Below are 12,227 nucleotides of genomic sequence, written 5' to 3'. Positions count from 1 at the left end.
GGTGAAGGTGCAGAGCATCTCTGCCCTCTCCTCTCTGGGTATACCACCTCTCCAGCACTTTGAGGAGGTCAGCAACCTGTAAGCTTCCCAGGCCCTGTTGTTTAGGGGTTTTTATGTAGGTTTTATTACATGGGCATGGTTGATAAATCATTGGCTATTGGTGATTAGACTTCACTTCCTGTTTCTTTCCTCCCCTGAGGTGAGGGTAAGGTGGGGCTGAAAGTTCCAATCCCATCATCCTGGCTTGGCCTTTCCAGTGACCAGCTCTCATCCTGAAGCTACCTAGGGGAAGAGAGAATCCGAAGCAGGCTCCATGCCCACCACAGAGCCCGATGTGATGAGAGGCACCATCTCATGACCCTGAGATCATGACCTGAGCCAAAGTCAGGAGTCCAATGCGTACCCCGCTAAGCCATACAGGCACCCCTTTCTATTTTTAAGAAGACATTCTTTTGAAATATGTTAAAGCAAATCCAAGATATCATGTGTTGAGAGCTTTTTAAAGAGTACCGTATTTGGGGATCCTTGGGTGGCTCAGTGGTTTAGCACCTGCCTTCGGCCCAGGGCATGATCCTGGAGTCCTGGGATCGAGTCCCACATTGGGCTCCCTGCATGGAGCCTGCTTCTCCCTCTGCCTGGGTCTCTGTCTTTCTCTCTCTCTCTGTGTCTCTCATGAATAAATAAATAAAATCTTTTTTAAAAAACTACAGTATTAATAACAGTTAAATGTACATTTGAAAACAGAAACAGAACGGACATTGGACATTGGTAGAGTGTCTGAAGCATCTGTGCAGAACAGTTTATAAGGCACTGCCTTAATTCTAGTCATAAAGGGGTCATGTGAAAATATATCCAAGTGCTCTAAAAAACTTTTCTTGTGCTCAGTTTTTTGATCCTGGATGAGGATTAGGGTTAGAGGGGCATCACGGAGTTCCCTTTAAAATCCCAAGATACCATGATCATACCAATTTATTTGGTTTTTGCTGCTGTTCTTCTATAGTTCAGGTATATAACTCAGGAAAACACTATCTTAGTTTGTGCTTTAAAGAAATACCCTCATGTACACCTTCCTAATTCCAGCATTTCTTCTAATAAAACCCAAGTTAAAGAGGATCTTCGTTTTTCACAAGTGCTTTGAATACCTGGCCCAGCTCAGTGACAGAGCTAAAGAAGAAATAGCTTTATTATTGTATGATTCCTATCTTAGTAAAATAAGGATTATTTGTTTGTTGTTGTTGTATGTGTTGTTTTTAAATAGCCTCATTTTTTTTTAAGTCTTATTAAATCCAGTTGATTTTTCTTTTTTGAGTAAGCTCTATGCCCAGCTTGACCCTGAGTTGTATGTTCTACCAACTGAGCCAGCGAGGTACCTCAGGACTATTTGTTTTTTAAGCTATTTCTGTATTTGATTTTTCAAATTAGTTTTTTTATTTGGTTCTTTCAGGTTTTTTTAAGTCTACAGAGAAGTTCCTCTGAGCAGGCCATGGCGGGTAGGCCATGGTGGGTTTTTCATTTAATTTTGGTTCAATAATTTAAACATTATTCTAGGGAAGAGGGAATACTAGTTTTTGACATCCAAAGATGAAAATCTGTTTACTAAAAAAAAAAAAAAAAAAAAAAATCTGTTTACTGCATAACATTCAGACCCTGAAGCTGTCAAGAAGTGCCTGGAAACTGTGGTGCCAGTTCTGACCCCTCTGCCTACACTGGCAGCATCTCACGTTTTTTCCAAACCAGTTATTTTAACCTAAGGAATTTTAATAATCACATTAATATGCTTTGCAATAGTCTCTCGATCTATTTAGCTCTTTCTTCAATAGCTCTATTTTGTATAATTATTGTTTGTATAACTGAGATGAAACACGTATACAATTTGGGATAGGAAAATTTATTTAGAGTGTAGTACTAGCTGTTTCCTTTTAGACTGCTCTGCTGACCTTGCTGAACCTTAATAAAAGCAAAGAGGGAGGAACTTGCTGCTGGTCTATGTGAATTCAGCTAGTAGAGAATATTTACACATGCCAAAAAGATAAGTCTTTAATAGATGGCCTTTGTGTTTTGTTTTAGAATCACAAGAAGTTGATGAACAGCTGGTAGCAGAAGTGGTTGAAAAATGTTCATCTGAAACTTGTTCTAGAACCTCAGAAAATGAGGTAGCACAGCAGGCTGTTGATTCTTACTTGGTCAAGGATTTCAAAGAAGAACCTGAACATGATAGTAGCAGAATTTCAGTAGTGAGGCCATTTTCAATAGAAGCCAAGAATTCCACGAATATCCCAGCAGCTCTAGGCACAAGGGCAGCTTATGGCTGTGTAACTGTGGTCTCGGGGGAGGCTTCGCCCTCCAGCATACCAGAAGCCATCCTGGACAAGGCAATGACAGAAGGCACCATGGGAGTTACACTGGAAACTTCCACAGAATCTGATCTAAAGGCTGGCAGTTCCTCTCCAGAGCCTGTTCCCAGCAGAAGCAAGCTAAGAAAACCCAAACCTGTCCCTCTGAGGAAGAAGACAATCGGCGAATTCTTAGAAACTGATATTGCCCTAGAGGGCACGCCTCTCCCCCAGGCATCCTATCAATTCTGTCCTGATGAGATGGATGGGAACACAAGTTCTTTGCTAGAAGGTGCCAGGATCCAGAAATCTCCCCCTGATACTAAGGAAACATCAAGCACTCCCAGCAGTGACACCAACGATTCAGGAGTTGAGCTGCTAGAGGAGTCGAGGAATTCACCTCTGAAACTAGAGTTTGATTTCACAGAAGATGTGGAAAATATAGAGTCCAGGAAAGGCCTTCCAAGGAAAGTTGGCAGGAAACTGGGTAGCAAACTGCCTCCCAAGGTACAGAAAGATAGCATCAATAAGCCAGTAGGTGCCAAAGGTGTGGACCAGCCTGCAGACCCAGCTGCAGACAGTGCTCCTCCCTCCCAGGCATCTGCTAAGCTGGATCCCAGCCAGTGGGATAGCCCCAACTTCAATCCCTTTGGGGGCCACTCCACTCTGCAGAACTCCCCCCTTCTCTCCTCTAAGGGCTCCTACCACTTTGATGAATCCATGGATCCCTTTAAACCAACTACAACATTAGCAAGCAGTGACTTTTGTTCTGCCGGTAATCATATTAATGAAATCTTAGAATCACCTAAGAAGGCAAAGTCGCGTTTAATAACGTGAGTGACGACGGGGGTGGGTGTTGTGTTCTGTGTACTCTCTGAGTTCGGCAGCTGGCTGCTCTTGTCTTGGCCAACTGAAGTTACCCTTGAGGTGCATCAGGGGCAGGCATACAGCTTATAGCTTTATGTGGTAGTCCTCACTATTTTGCTTAACTTTGGTGTACAGTCAGAAATACCAGAGGTTTCCCTTTCAGGTGTCTGCCTTATTTCTGAATCCTCAGTTTATTCAGCTGACCTCTCCTACCTCCACTTGGGTACTTTTCCCCTCTTTAAAAAAAAAAAAAAAATGTAGGCTAGGTAGAGATTTGATGGTTTTCAGAAATCCTATCTGGGCTGTCAGGAATTACTTTACATACAGAATTCAAGTGTCAGTGCTAGCCACCATCTTCATATTCTCTGGATAAAACAAAAATTCCAAGCCTCCCCATTACCTATCTAGTATTAGTAACATGTGCAAAGTGGTCCGGAAAGGTCTTCTAGAAGTCTTTCACTTAAAACGGAAAGCTGTGATTTTTATTGGGAAACAGACCTATGGCTGAAAGTTGGTAAGAATTCTTTCCCTCCGTGTTTAGCTTCTAGCTCCATCAGTAAGGCAGTAAATTTCCAATAAGAATCAATATTTTAAACAGTCGTATAAATCTAACTAAATTTGTGTTTTGATGTGTGTTGTCTCCCCCTCCCCCTTTCTGAGACTTCTATAGCCATTTTTGCAAGGTCCTTGGAGTTTTCGGAGTGACCAAGCCATATTCCATGTAAAGTTTCAGTTTAAATTTGTTACAGGGTTACCTTTTCATAGAACTTGTGTTGATGACAATATAGCCCCTTGTGACCCTGTGACGTTTTACTAAAAATGAGATATAAAGAAGGACCAATGACATAGAGGATGAAATGTGAAAAGGGAGGATGAGAAGTACCATTATTTCCAGCCGTCACCATAGATGAGTCAGGAAAATAACAGTCAGCATTACTGTGTCCTGACAGAACAGGCTAGGTGGCATAATGAATTACACCAGGGAGAAAAGTATAAGGAGTAGAAAGTATCAGGACCAAGAAACTTGAGCCATGAGAAACCAGTTCCTCAGCAGCCCCAGAATGTCTAAGGTGAATGAAATGCCAGTAGTAGTTCTTGATCTGTTCTTCGATTGTATATGAGCAGTTAAATAGTTGCTAAAAAGTATGACTGGGGGTCCTCAGTGCTCTTCTGTGACTGAGGTTAGTTACCTCTGTCTAGATGGTGCTTCGAATATGTGTTGGCTCCGTCATCGCCTTGGTGTTTCATAACGTGGGATGTACTAAATACAGGGTGCTTTTGGCTAGCAAGGCTGATAAGGGAGTCATTGGGGGCCTTCCCTTCAGTTGCATGCCGAACCTGTATAGTGAGGGCAGTCCTGTTAGATAAAAGATTAAGTCTGGACCAAAAGGAGGGAAGTTTTTCCTACACCTAATTTGCAGTACTAAGAAGTACCCTCCCAAGACATGCCACCCTCATGTGGTAGCAGTTTCCTCCTGTTCTGTTCTTGGGGAGTGCACTTCTTGATTTAATAATACCTTACAGACTTTTGTAAAAACTCTTATGAAATTAAAACTCTTGTTCTTTCTGTAAGAGAAGAGTGCTCCACCTTTCATGTAACTATGGGATTTTGTTTAGAAAAATCCGTCTGTTGGCAGGAAGGACTGGAGATATGCATGTGGAAGTAGAATTGAGTGGAAAGTTAGAGGTTCTGTTAGCAGGTTACTTGTGGGACTTTGGCATCTTAAATTCTTCTCTACAGTGGAGACATCATCCTATCTATGATTGGTATTTATGGATCAAATAAGATAAATTATGTAAAATCATTTTAAGTCTCTTAGTGATACACATGTGCAGAAGTTATAAGCAGATCCATTGTCAGCTGTAGTTGTATTCATGCATTGCCTTTAATCTGGATGATGAGACCTTTAAGACTAAATGTTCTCTGTAGAGAAATGTTGGTTTTATATATTTACAAATATTTAGAAGTTCACTTTTCATCTATAAATTTGAATATGAGGCATTTCTGAGTGTTTCTACTTACTACTCTTTGTTAGAGAGAGGTTCCTGATAATCATTCACCCACCAATGATGACATTCATGAGTATGACATTTTTATTTTTATCCCACCTCATAGAAAGAATTTTGCAGCCTTTACATCTGCCAGACTACAGATAAAATATTCCAGGCTTTACATGATTTTTTTTCTCCATCTGTCTGTCTCTTTTCTGTCTCTAATTTTGTTGGTGCATCAGGACTACTGAACAAGTGAAATTTCTCTGTTTTCTGTTGTAAGTACTCCTGCTGTCTCTGTTCATCCCCAGGACCATTGGCAGTCCTCTCCCCAGACCATCTCTCCATAGCATGTTGGCTTGTTTCTGAGTTTGACCTGAGGATGATTTTTGCATTTCATTTGCCACTTCATGAGTCAGCTTAGCCTTGCAATTTGTACCTAAAGGAGTGGAGATCAGCCTTCCACCTTAGGTGCAAGAGCTTGCACTCCCCAGCTTGGCACGCCTCATGTGGCACCCTGACAGTGAGCGCTGGCTTGGCCCCGAGATCATCCTGACAGTGGTCTGAGGGACTGCTCTGCTATTGTTAGAAACAATTGACTTTTTTGATGGGATAAGGTTGCTGACTTGGAGAGGAGAGACATTTTAGAGGCAACTCCAGTTTGGTGGTTTGGTGGCAGGGGGTGGCATTTAGTAAGACCATTAGGGAAAAAACCCAGAAACCAGATAGTGGTCATGCACATTCTGGTAACTTTATGTGCTCCTCCCCTCCCCTTACCCTCCTACCCCCCAAGAAGAAGTAAAGGTTATAAACTTATTTATTTATTTTGTCAGAGTGGCTTTTTTACTGGAAATTTTTAAGTTCATTAAAACAGAACAGAATCTGAACTAGGCTTTGGGTCATAAATTATGTGCTAGTTAAAAAATAACAGGGGGTTTGAGGTTTCCCCAGTTCCAGTCTTTCCACAAATACATGACATTCGTTTTCCATCTTACTGCTTAATAGGAATGATAACCATTTACGCAAATATTTTTATTTTTGTACTTTCCATTGACCATAGTTTTTCTCTGTTAGCACACAGGTCTGGAACTGTCTTATCAGACTTATGTGGTTTTTAGTGCAATAAAGAACTTTTTTAAAGAATCTGGTCCGGTGTGGTAATTTTTCTAATGAATATCAAAGCCAGTGAGTAGGGATCAGATGAACTGAATGTCTCTAGGTGATAAGGTACCTCTGCAAGTTTTGGTGGTGTGTCAGCAGAAACTGTCAGAGTCAGAGTACTGGTGTTACACATCCCACGGAAACACATGAGGAGGTCTTCTCAGAGAATGAGCTGAGCTATAGTTCCTTGCCTGCCCTGTCTCCTGGGAAATTCAGAGACATGAAAGGTGTTCCCCTCTCTACTGTGTAGATGTAGAACTTGCGTGGTGCTGTATGCTTTGGCTTCTCTCTGCACACATTGCTTTCTCTGCTCCATCTCATAGCTTGGAAGTTGTTAATATGATTCCAAAATGGCCTGTTTTGTTTTGTTTTGTTTTGTTTTATTTTTGTTCTCCTTTCCAGGAGTGGCTGTAAGGTGAAGAAATATGAAACACAGTCTCTTGCTTTGGATGGATGTTCTCAGGTGAGTCTGTGCCTGTCACCAGAATGTCTCTTGGACCAGGGGTCCCCAAACTGGAGTTTGTGTGCTCCTGGGGAGGGGGGTATAATGAATAGTTTCCAGCAGGTAATCTGGTTTCTGAGTAATCTGGCTTTGAGGATACCAATTTCTTGACCCTCAACTTCCTAAAGTGACCTGAGAAGGCTCCTGAGAAAAGGAGTGCCCACTCATGTTACACTTTTCCCACTTCTTTGAGGTAAAATTTCCTGTCATTCTGAATCTTAATAAGATGCATTTTCACTGGATATGAAATGTCTGGGACACCAAACAAAGGGCAGATTTGAAATAATACTGCATGTTTTAAGAAAGTGATTAACTTTAATAACTGGATAATAAATTTCTTAAGTCAGATGGTTTTCCAATTCATTGCTTTCAGCAAAGTAGGAGAACTTGAGTTATAACCTGATAGACTATTAAAAATTATCTGACCCAATGTTATATGTCAGTTATATCTCAGTTAAAAAATAATGTTTTTAAAAGATTTTTATTTATTTGAGAAAGCACAGGCTAGAGGAGGGACAGAGTGGGACAAACAGACTCACCTCTGAGCAGGGAGCCCAGATGCAGGGCTCCTTCCAGAACCATGAGACTGTGACCTGAGCCTAAGTCAGATGTTTAACTGGCTGAGCCACTCAGGAGCACTCCCCTCCCAAAGTAACTTTTGATGATAGAATTTTTTGGTACATGACTTGGAAAGGGATTCAAAGAATTAAGAGACATTTCGATTTCTAAAACTTTTTTTCTCTTTCATCTGTTTGTATAAATAGGCTTAAATATCTAAGCTTCTTCTTGATTGATAATTATAAAAATGAAAAACAGGAATAAAATTCATGTGGATCCTTGTTTCCTTCTAGCAGTAAATATTTGCCCATGACTATGAATTGGAAAACACACACACAAAAAAACAAAAACCCAGACCCATTTGATTGTGATGAGACCTTTTAAAAAACTTTATTGCAGCATAACTGTGAATACAGAAATACATTAATTAGTTAATAAAATTCATTTTAAGTTTATTTTACACAGTTTGGACCAAAAACTTGGTACATGGCTGAAGATTAAAAAAAAGAAAGAAAGATTTGCCCTCTGATTTATTTTTTCATCTATTACAAATATGTAAAGTATCCAATTTCAAATGCTGCTAAAGCAGGCAACAAATTTCTGTGAGAAATTTACCTTTGATTTGATTCAGGAAAATAACACATATGACACTGCAAAAGTTTTAAATAATTGGTACAACAAAATGTAATTGATACTTCTTTTTAGTAGAAACTTTTGTATGTGATAGTACTTATCAAAAGTTGTAATAATTTTAGGATAAATTGTGCATTAGTTAATTATGATGATTAGTTGTCCAGAAGAAAAAATGTTAATGTTTAAAGATTTACAGTCATAGAAGTTTTTTTTAATTTTTAACTTTTTTAACTGAGAAAGATGATAGAACTTTAAAAGACTTTAAAAGGATACAGGTGCTTCTTTTTAAGGATAATTTCTTGGTAGAAGCAATGATGCAAATTTCTGACTTAAAACTATTAAAAATGTGTGTTCATGTTGATTTTAAGTAGATGATAGAATATCATCAAATCACTAGAGTAATTAGGTTGAACTAGGCAATTTTTAAAGTATACCGGATATTATATCTTACGAAGTTTTTTATATTTATGCTGAAAAGTTTTTGGATGTCACCTAAAATACAGTGGGTACATTGATATTTCAAAAACAATTCATGGGCTATATGAGCAAAATATTTGAAAACCACTGCCTTAGATCACTTAAACTTGTTGCTTATGAATCTCGGCTAGAAAAGGTTAATTTTTCAGACCTCATGTGTGAATAAGAGAAGCGAGGTTCTAGAAAGCATAATATTCCATAATTGAGATACCTCAGCTTCCTCCTTGATTGGTACCAAAATCTATGATTAAGTCTTATCTGACACCCATGTGGAATGGTGGCTGTCTTGCCCCATTCCTCAGATGTCACTTTCCCCACTGTTGGTCCTCCTAAATGGTAGCATCTGATCTGTTGCATTTCCTAGGATGAAGGAGCAGTGATCTCCCAGATTTCAGACATATCTAATAGGGATGGCCACGCTACCGATGAGGAAAAACTGGCGTCCACTTCATCTGGTCAGAAATCAGCTGGGGCCGAGGTGAAAGGTGAGCCAGAGGAAGACCTGGAGTACTTTGAATGTTCCAATGTTCCCGTGTCTACCATAAATCATGCGTTTTCATCCTCAGAAGCAGGTATGGAAGTATATGTTCATCTTTCTAATGTACATAAGCCTAGAAATGCCTGAAAGCTTAATGCAGGAGGCAGTTTAAAGAGATTAGAGAATTGGGTCACTTGGAGGATAGATGCAGGTTGCTGATCTGTGCTTTGCTTCTTTGCCTAGAGAAGAGATGCAGGAGGGCATCTTCTCGAAATACCAGAGCCATAGGGATGAGTGTGGCAGGATGGAGACACTGACATATGAGGCTGCTTGAATTTTGTGACTTATTTTATGTGACTTCATCTCAAAATATAGTGGCCTGTAGCCATGTTGTGATTGTTGTTCAGCGTAGAGAAATAATAATAACACGTATAGTGCCTTACCATGTGCAGGCACAGTGCTAAGTGCTTTACATCTATTAACTGATGACTCCTTGGTCAGTATTATTCCCCCCCCGCCCCCCATTTTTCAGAGAAGGAAGGTGAGACATAGAAGTTGAGTAAGTTAGCCAAGGTCACTTGATTAGCACATGGTAGAACTAGGATCCAAACCTTGGCAGTCTGGTTTTATGGTCTTTTAAGCACAATGCTAACATGGGAAGAGGTTGCTTTCACGACTAGAATATTATCCATTTTCCTGTTTGTAGGCTGAAATCGACAAATACCCTGAAAAATCCTTGATGTTCTACTAAGGACTAACTAGGCTTAACCTATGCTGAAGCTTCTTCCTGTTGAACTTGTAAGAACATTCTAGAGCTGAGGCCCTTGCCCAGGTTCCAAGATATGTCTGTGGCCTTCAACTTGTGAAATATTTAGAACCATGTTCTTGACTACCTTAAATATTATTAAAAATTCAGACTTTTCAGCAATGTAATTTGATCTGGGGACTTTTATACTTAAAAATCACAATATGTCATCAAACCAGGGAAGCAGGTGGGAGACCATACTTTGCAAGAGTTCTCCCCTCAGCCTCTCCTCACTGACCACATCTCCTCCCATCTATAGAGTAAACGTGCCAGGCACTGTTCCACATTTCTTCCCAGGCCTCTTTCTGCTCTGAGATCTTTCCCACCTGTACTCCTCTACCCCAGTTATAGGGATGATCCTGAGTACTCTAGTACCTGCATTTATTTCTTACATTTAAAATCTTTCTTAGGACACCTAGGTGGCTTAGTGGTTGAGTGTCTGCCTTTGGCTCAGGTTGTGATGCTGGGGTCCTGGGATCAAGTCAGGCATCGGGCTCCCTGCAGAAAGCCTGCTTCTCCCTCTGCCTGTGTCTCTGCTTCTCTTTCTGTGTCTCTCATGGATAAATAAATAAAATCTTTAAAAATAAAGTAAAATAAAATTCCTTTCTTTGCCATCTTTATAAAAATTCTGTCCGTTTTTTTTCAGGTTTCTTTCAAAACTATGACTTGGCTTCCACCACACTTTATATTCCCACACATTTCTCCTTACCATTCCTGTTCCATGTATTTATTATAAGAGGTATCTTTGATAAAGTTCTTGAGGTTAAGGACTATGAATGATTCATCTTTGTCTTTCCTCTGATATAGGAAATATTTTTTGGATTATATTCTTCCTCACTAGGAGGAAATTCCTTCAACAGAAATTTCTAGAACTGGGGTTCTGTTAGCTATGGTGCTATCCTCAGAGTTAGTAAAGAGCTAGTGCTACAGTGTTTGATCATGTCTTGGGAGCAAGCTGAAGCTATGGTCATGCAGGGGTGGTAGGTGTGTGGAGGTGGGCAAGAAGTTCTGGCTCTATCAGGGGAATCACAATCTGTTTCCTAGGGAGAGCCACCTTTGCACCAGGTCTGGATAGATACATATGTACATAGATGTGCCCCAGAGAATGAGAATCTCTTGCAGGGATGAGAAGGAGCCTGCTATGTTGGTAAATGCTAAGCAGTTCTTTGTGAATTCAGGACAAGTAGGAAAAACGAGGTCCAACTGAGGAATCAAGACTTGATTCTGTAGGTAAAGGGGAGCCATTGACGGTTTGTAAACAGAGTAGTGATGGTCACATTTGTTTTAAATAATTCACTGTTGACAGTACACTAAAATAGTAATTTGTTGTTGCTACACGGAGGATGTAGCTTTAAAATTGTGTGTGCTCTTTCACGTTTTAAGATTTTCTTTAATAAGTACCTATTCCTTCAATTAGAAATCACATTGTGTGTGCACACGTGCACGCACATGTGTGTGTATATATGTATATGTATACATATGTACCTATACATATATATGTATACCTATACATATATATATTTTATATATATGTATTTTTTTTTTTGATGCCTTTGGAGACGAGTTTGAAAGGGTGTGGGGAGGAGAATGAATTTAGTTTTCGGGCATTGAAATTTAGAGCTTATTGTTTTATCTGCTATGTTAATTATGAGGGTACCCTTCTGGGCTGGAATTTAAATTCACTCAGACCAATAATAAAAGTAACATTCGCTCTTTGGTTTTCTCTTTCTGAGATAGATAGTCCCATGGTTATAGTACAGCTTTTTTACAAAACTTTTCACGGACACAAGAGGGCAGCCTCGCTATTTTTTCCACCTGAAGATGGTGATTCTGTTGATGGCTGGCTAACCGCACACTCCCCTTTCTTCTGAATACTTGAACTTTTAATACAGACAACACACCCATAAACAAAATGCCAGTGCTCCTTTGAAAATCTGAAAATGCTGTTCATTTGTTCATAGACGTCACTCCGGGCCTGCACTGGGGTTTCCAGAGTCTTTTACCAGGAAAGACAGGAACTGACTTCTTGGGATAATTATAAAAATGACTCTCTGTGTTGCAGGCATAGAGAAAGAGATGTGCCAGAAGATGGAAAAAGATGGATCTGCCATGACTGTAAGTTCCTGCACTTGGGTTGGGGGGCAGGAGCGGGGGGAATGTGGGGCTCAGTTGGATTTTTTTCAGTATTTAAGGCCAAAGTTAATTCATTAAATAAGTTCTAGTCTTTGGTGACGGGATGAAATATAAATAAAAGTTTCTTCACTCAAGGAGCTCATAGTCTTTCCTGAGATCTCCAATCCAGTAGCCACTAGCCCTTCTGATTACTGAGCACCTGACCTGTAGTTAGTCTGAATTGAGATGTCTCTCGTAAGTGTAAAGTATTACTCGTCTTTAAAGACTTTATACAAAAAAGGAAAATAA

At 39.9% G+C, this 12,227-nt stretch overlaps 1 protein-coding gene across 19 annotated transcripts in view; it reads left to right on the top strand.

Annotated features, from left to right (window-relative positions):
- TACC1 (transforming acidic coiled-coil containing protein 1) overlaps nt 1-12,227 on the top strand; it is a 120,097-nt gene that overhangs the window by 84,982 nt on the left and 22,888 nt on the right. For 5 of the 19 annotated variants that reach the window (XM_025433250.3, XM_025433688.3, XM_025433410.3 and 2 more), the window contains 5 exons: nt 2,068-3,166; nt 5,435-5,470; nt 6,756-6,816; nt 8,888-9,095; nt 11,869-11,921. In XM_025433250.3, coding sequence (XP_025289035.1) covers nt 2,068-3,166; nt 5,435-5,470; nt 6,756-6,816; nt 8,888-9,095; nt 11,869-11,921 — 1,457 coding nt within the window. The remainder of the gene's footprint in view (nt 1-2,067; nt 3,167-5,434; nt 5,471-6,755; nt 6,817-8,887; nt 9,096-11,868; nt 11,922-12,227) is intronic. The other 14 variants (XM_049094846.1, XM_025433636.3, XM_049094844.1 and 11 more) reach the window with 5 other exon arrangements.

The sequence above is a fragment of the Canis lupus genome, chromosome 16, assembly GCF_003254725.2.
Source record: "Canis lupus dingo isolate Sandy chromosome 16, ASM325472v2, whole genome shotgun sequence".
Taxonomy (NCBI): domain Eukaryota; kingdom Metazoa; phylum Chordata; class Mammalia; order Carnivora; family Canidae; genus Canis; species Canis lupus.
Note: the sequence above shows the minus strand (reverse complement) of the source record. Positions and strands in the feature narration are given on the sequence as shown.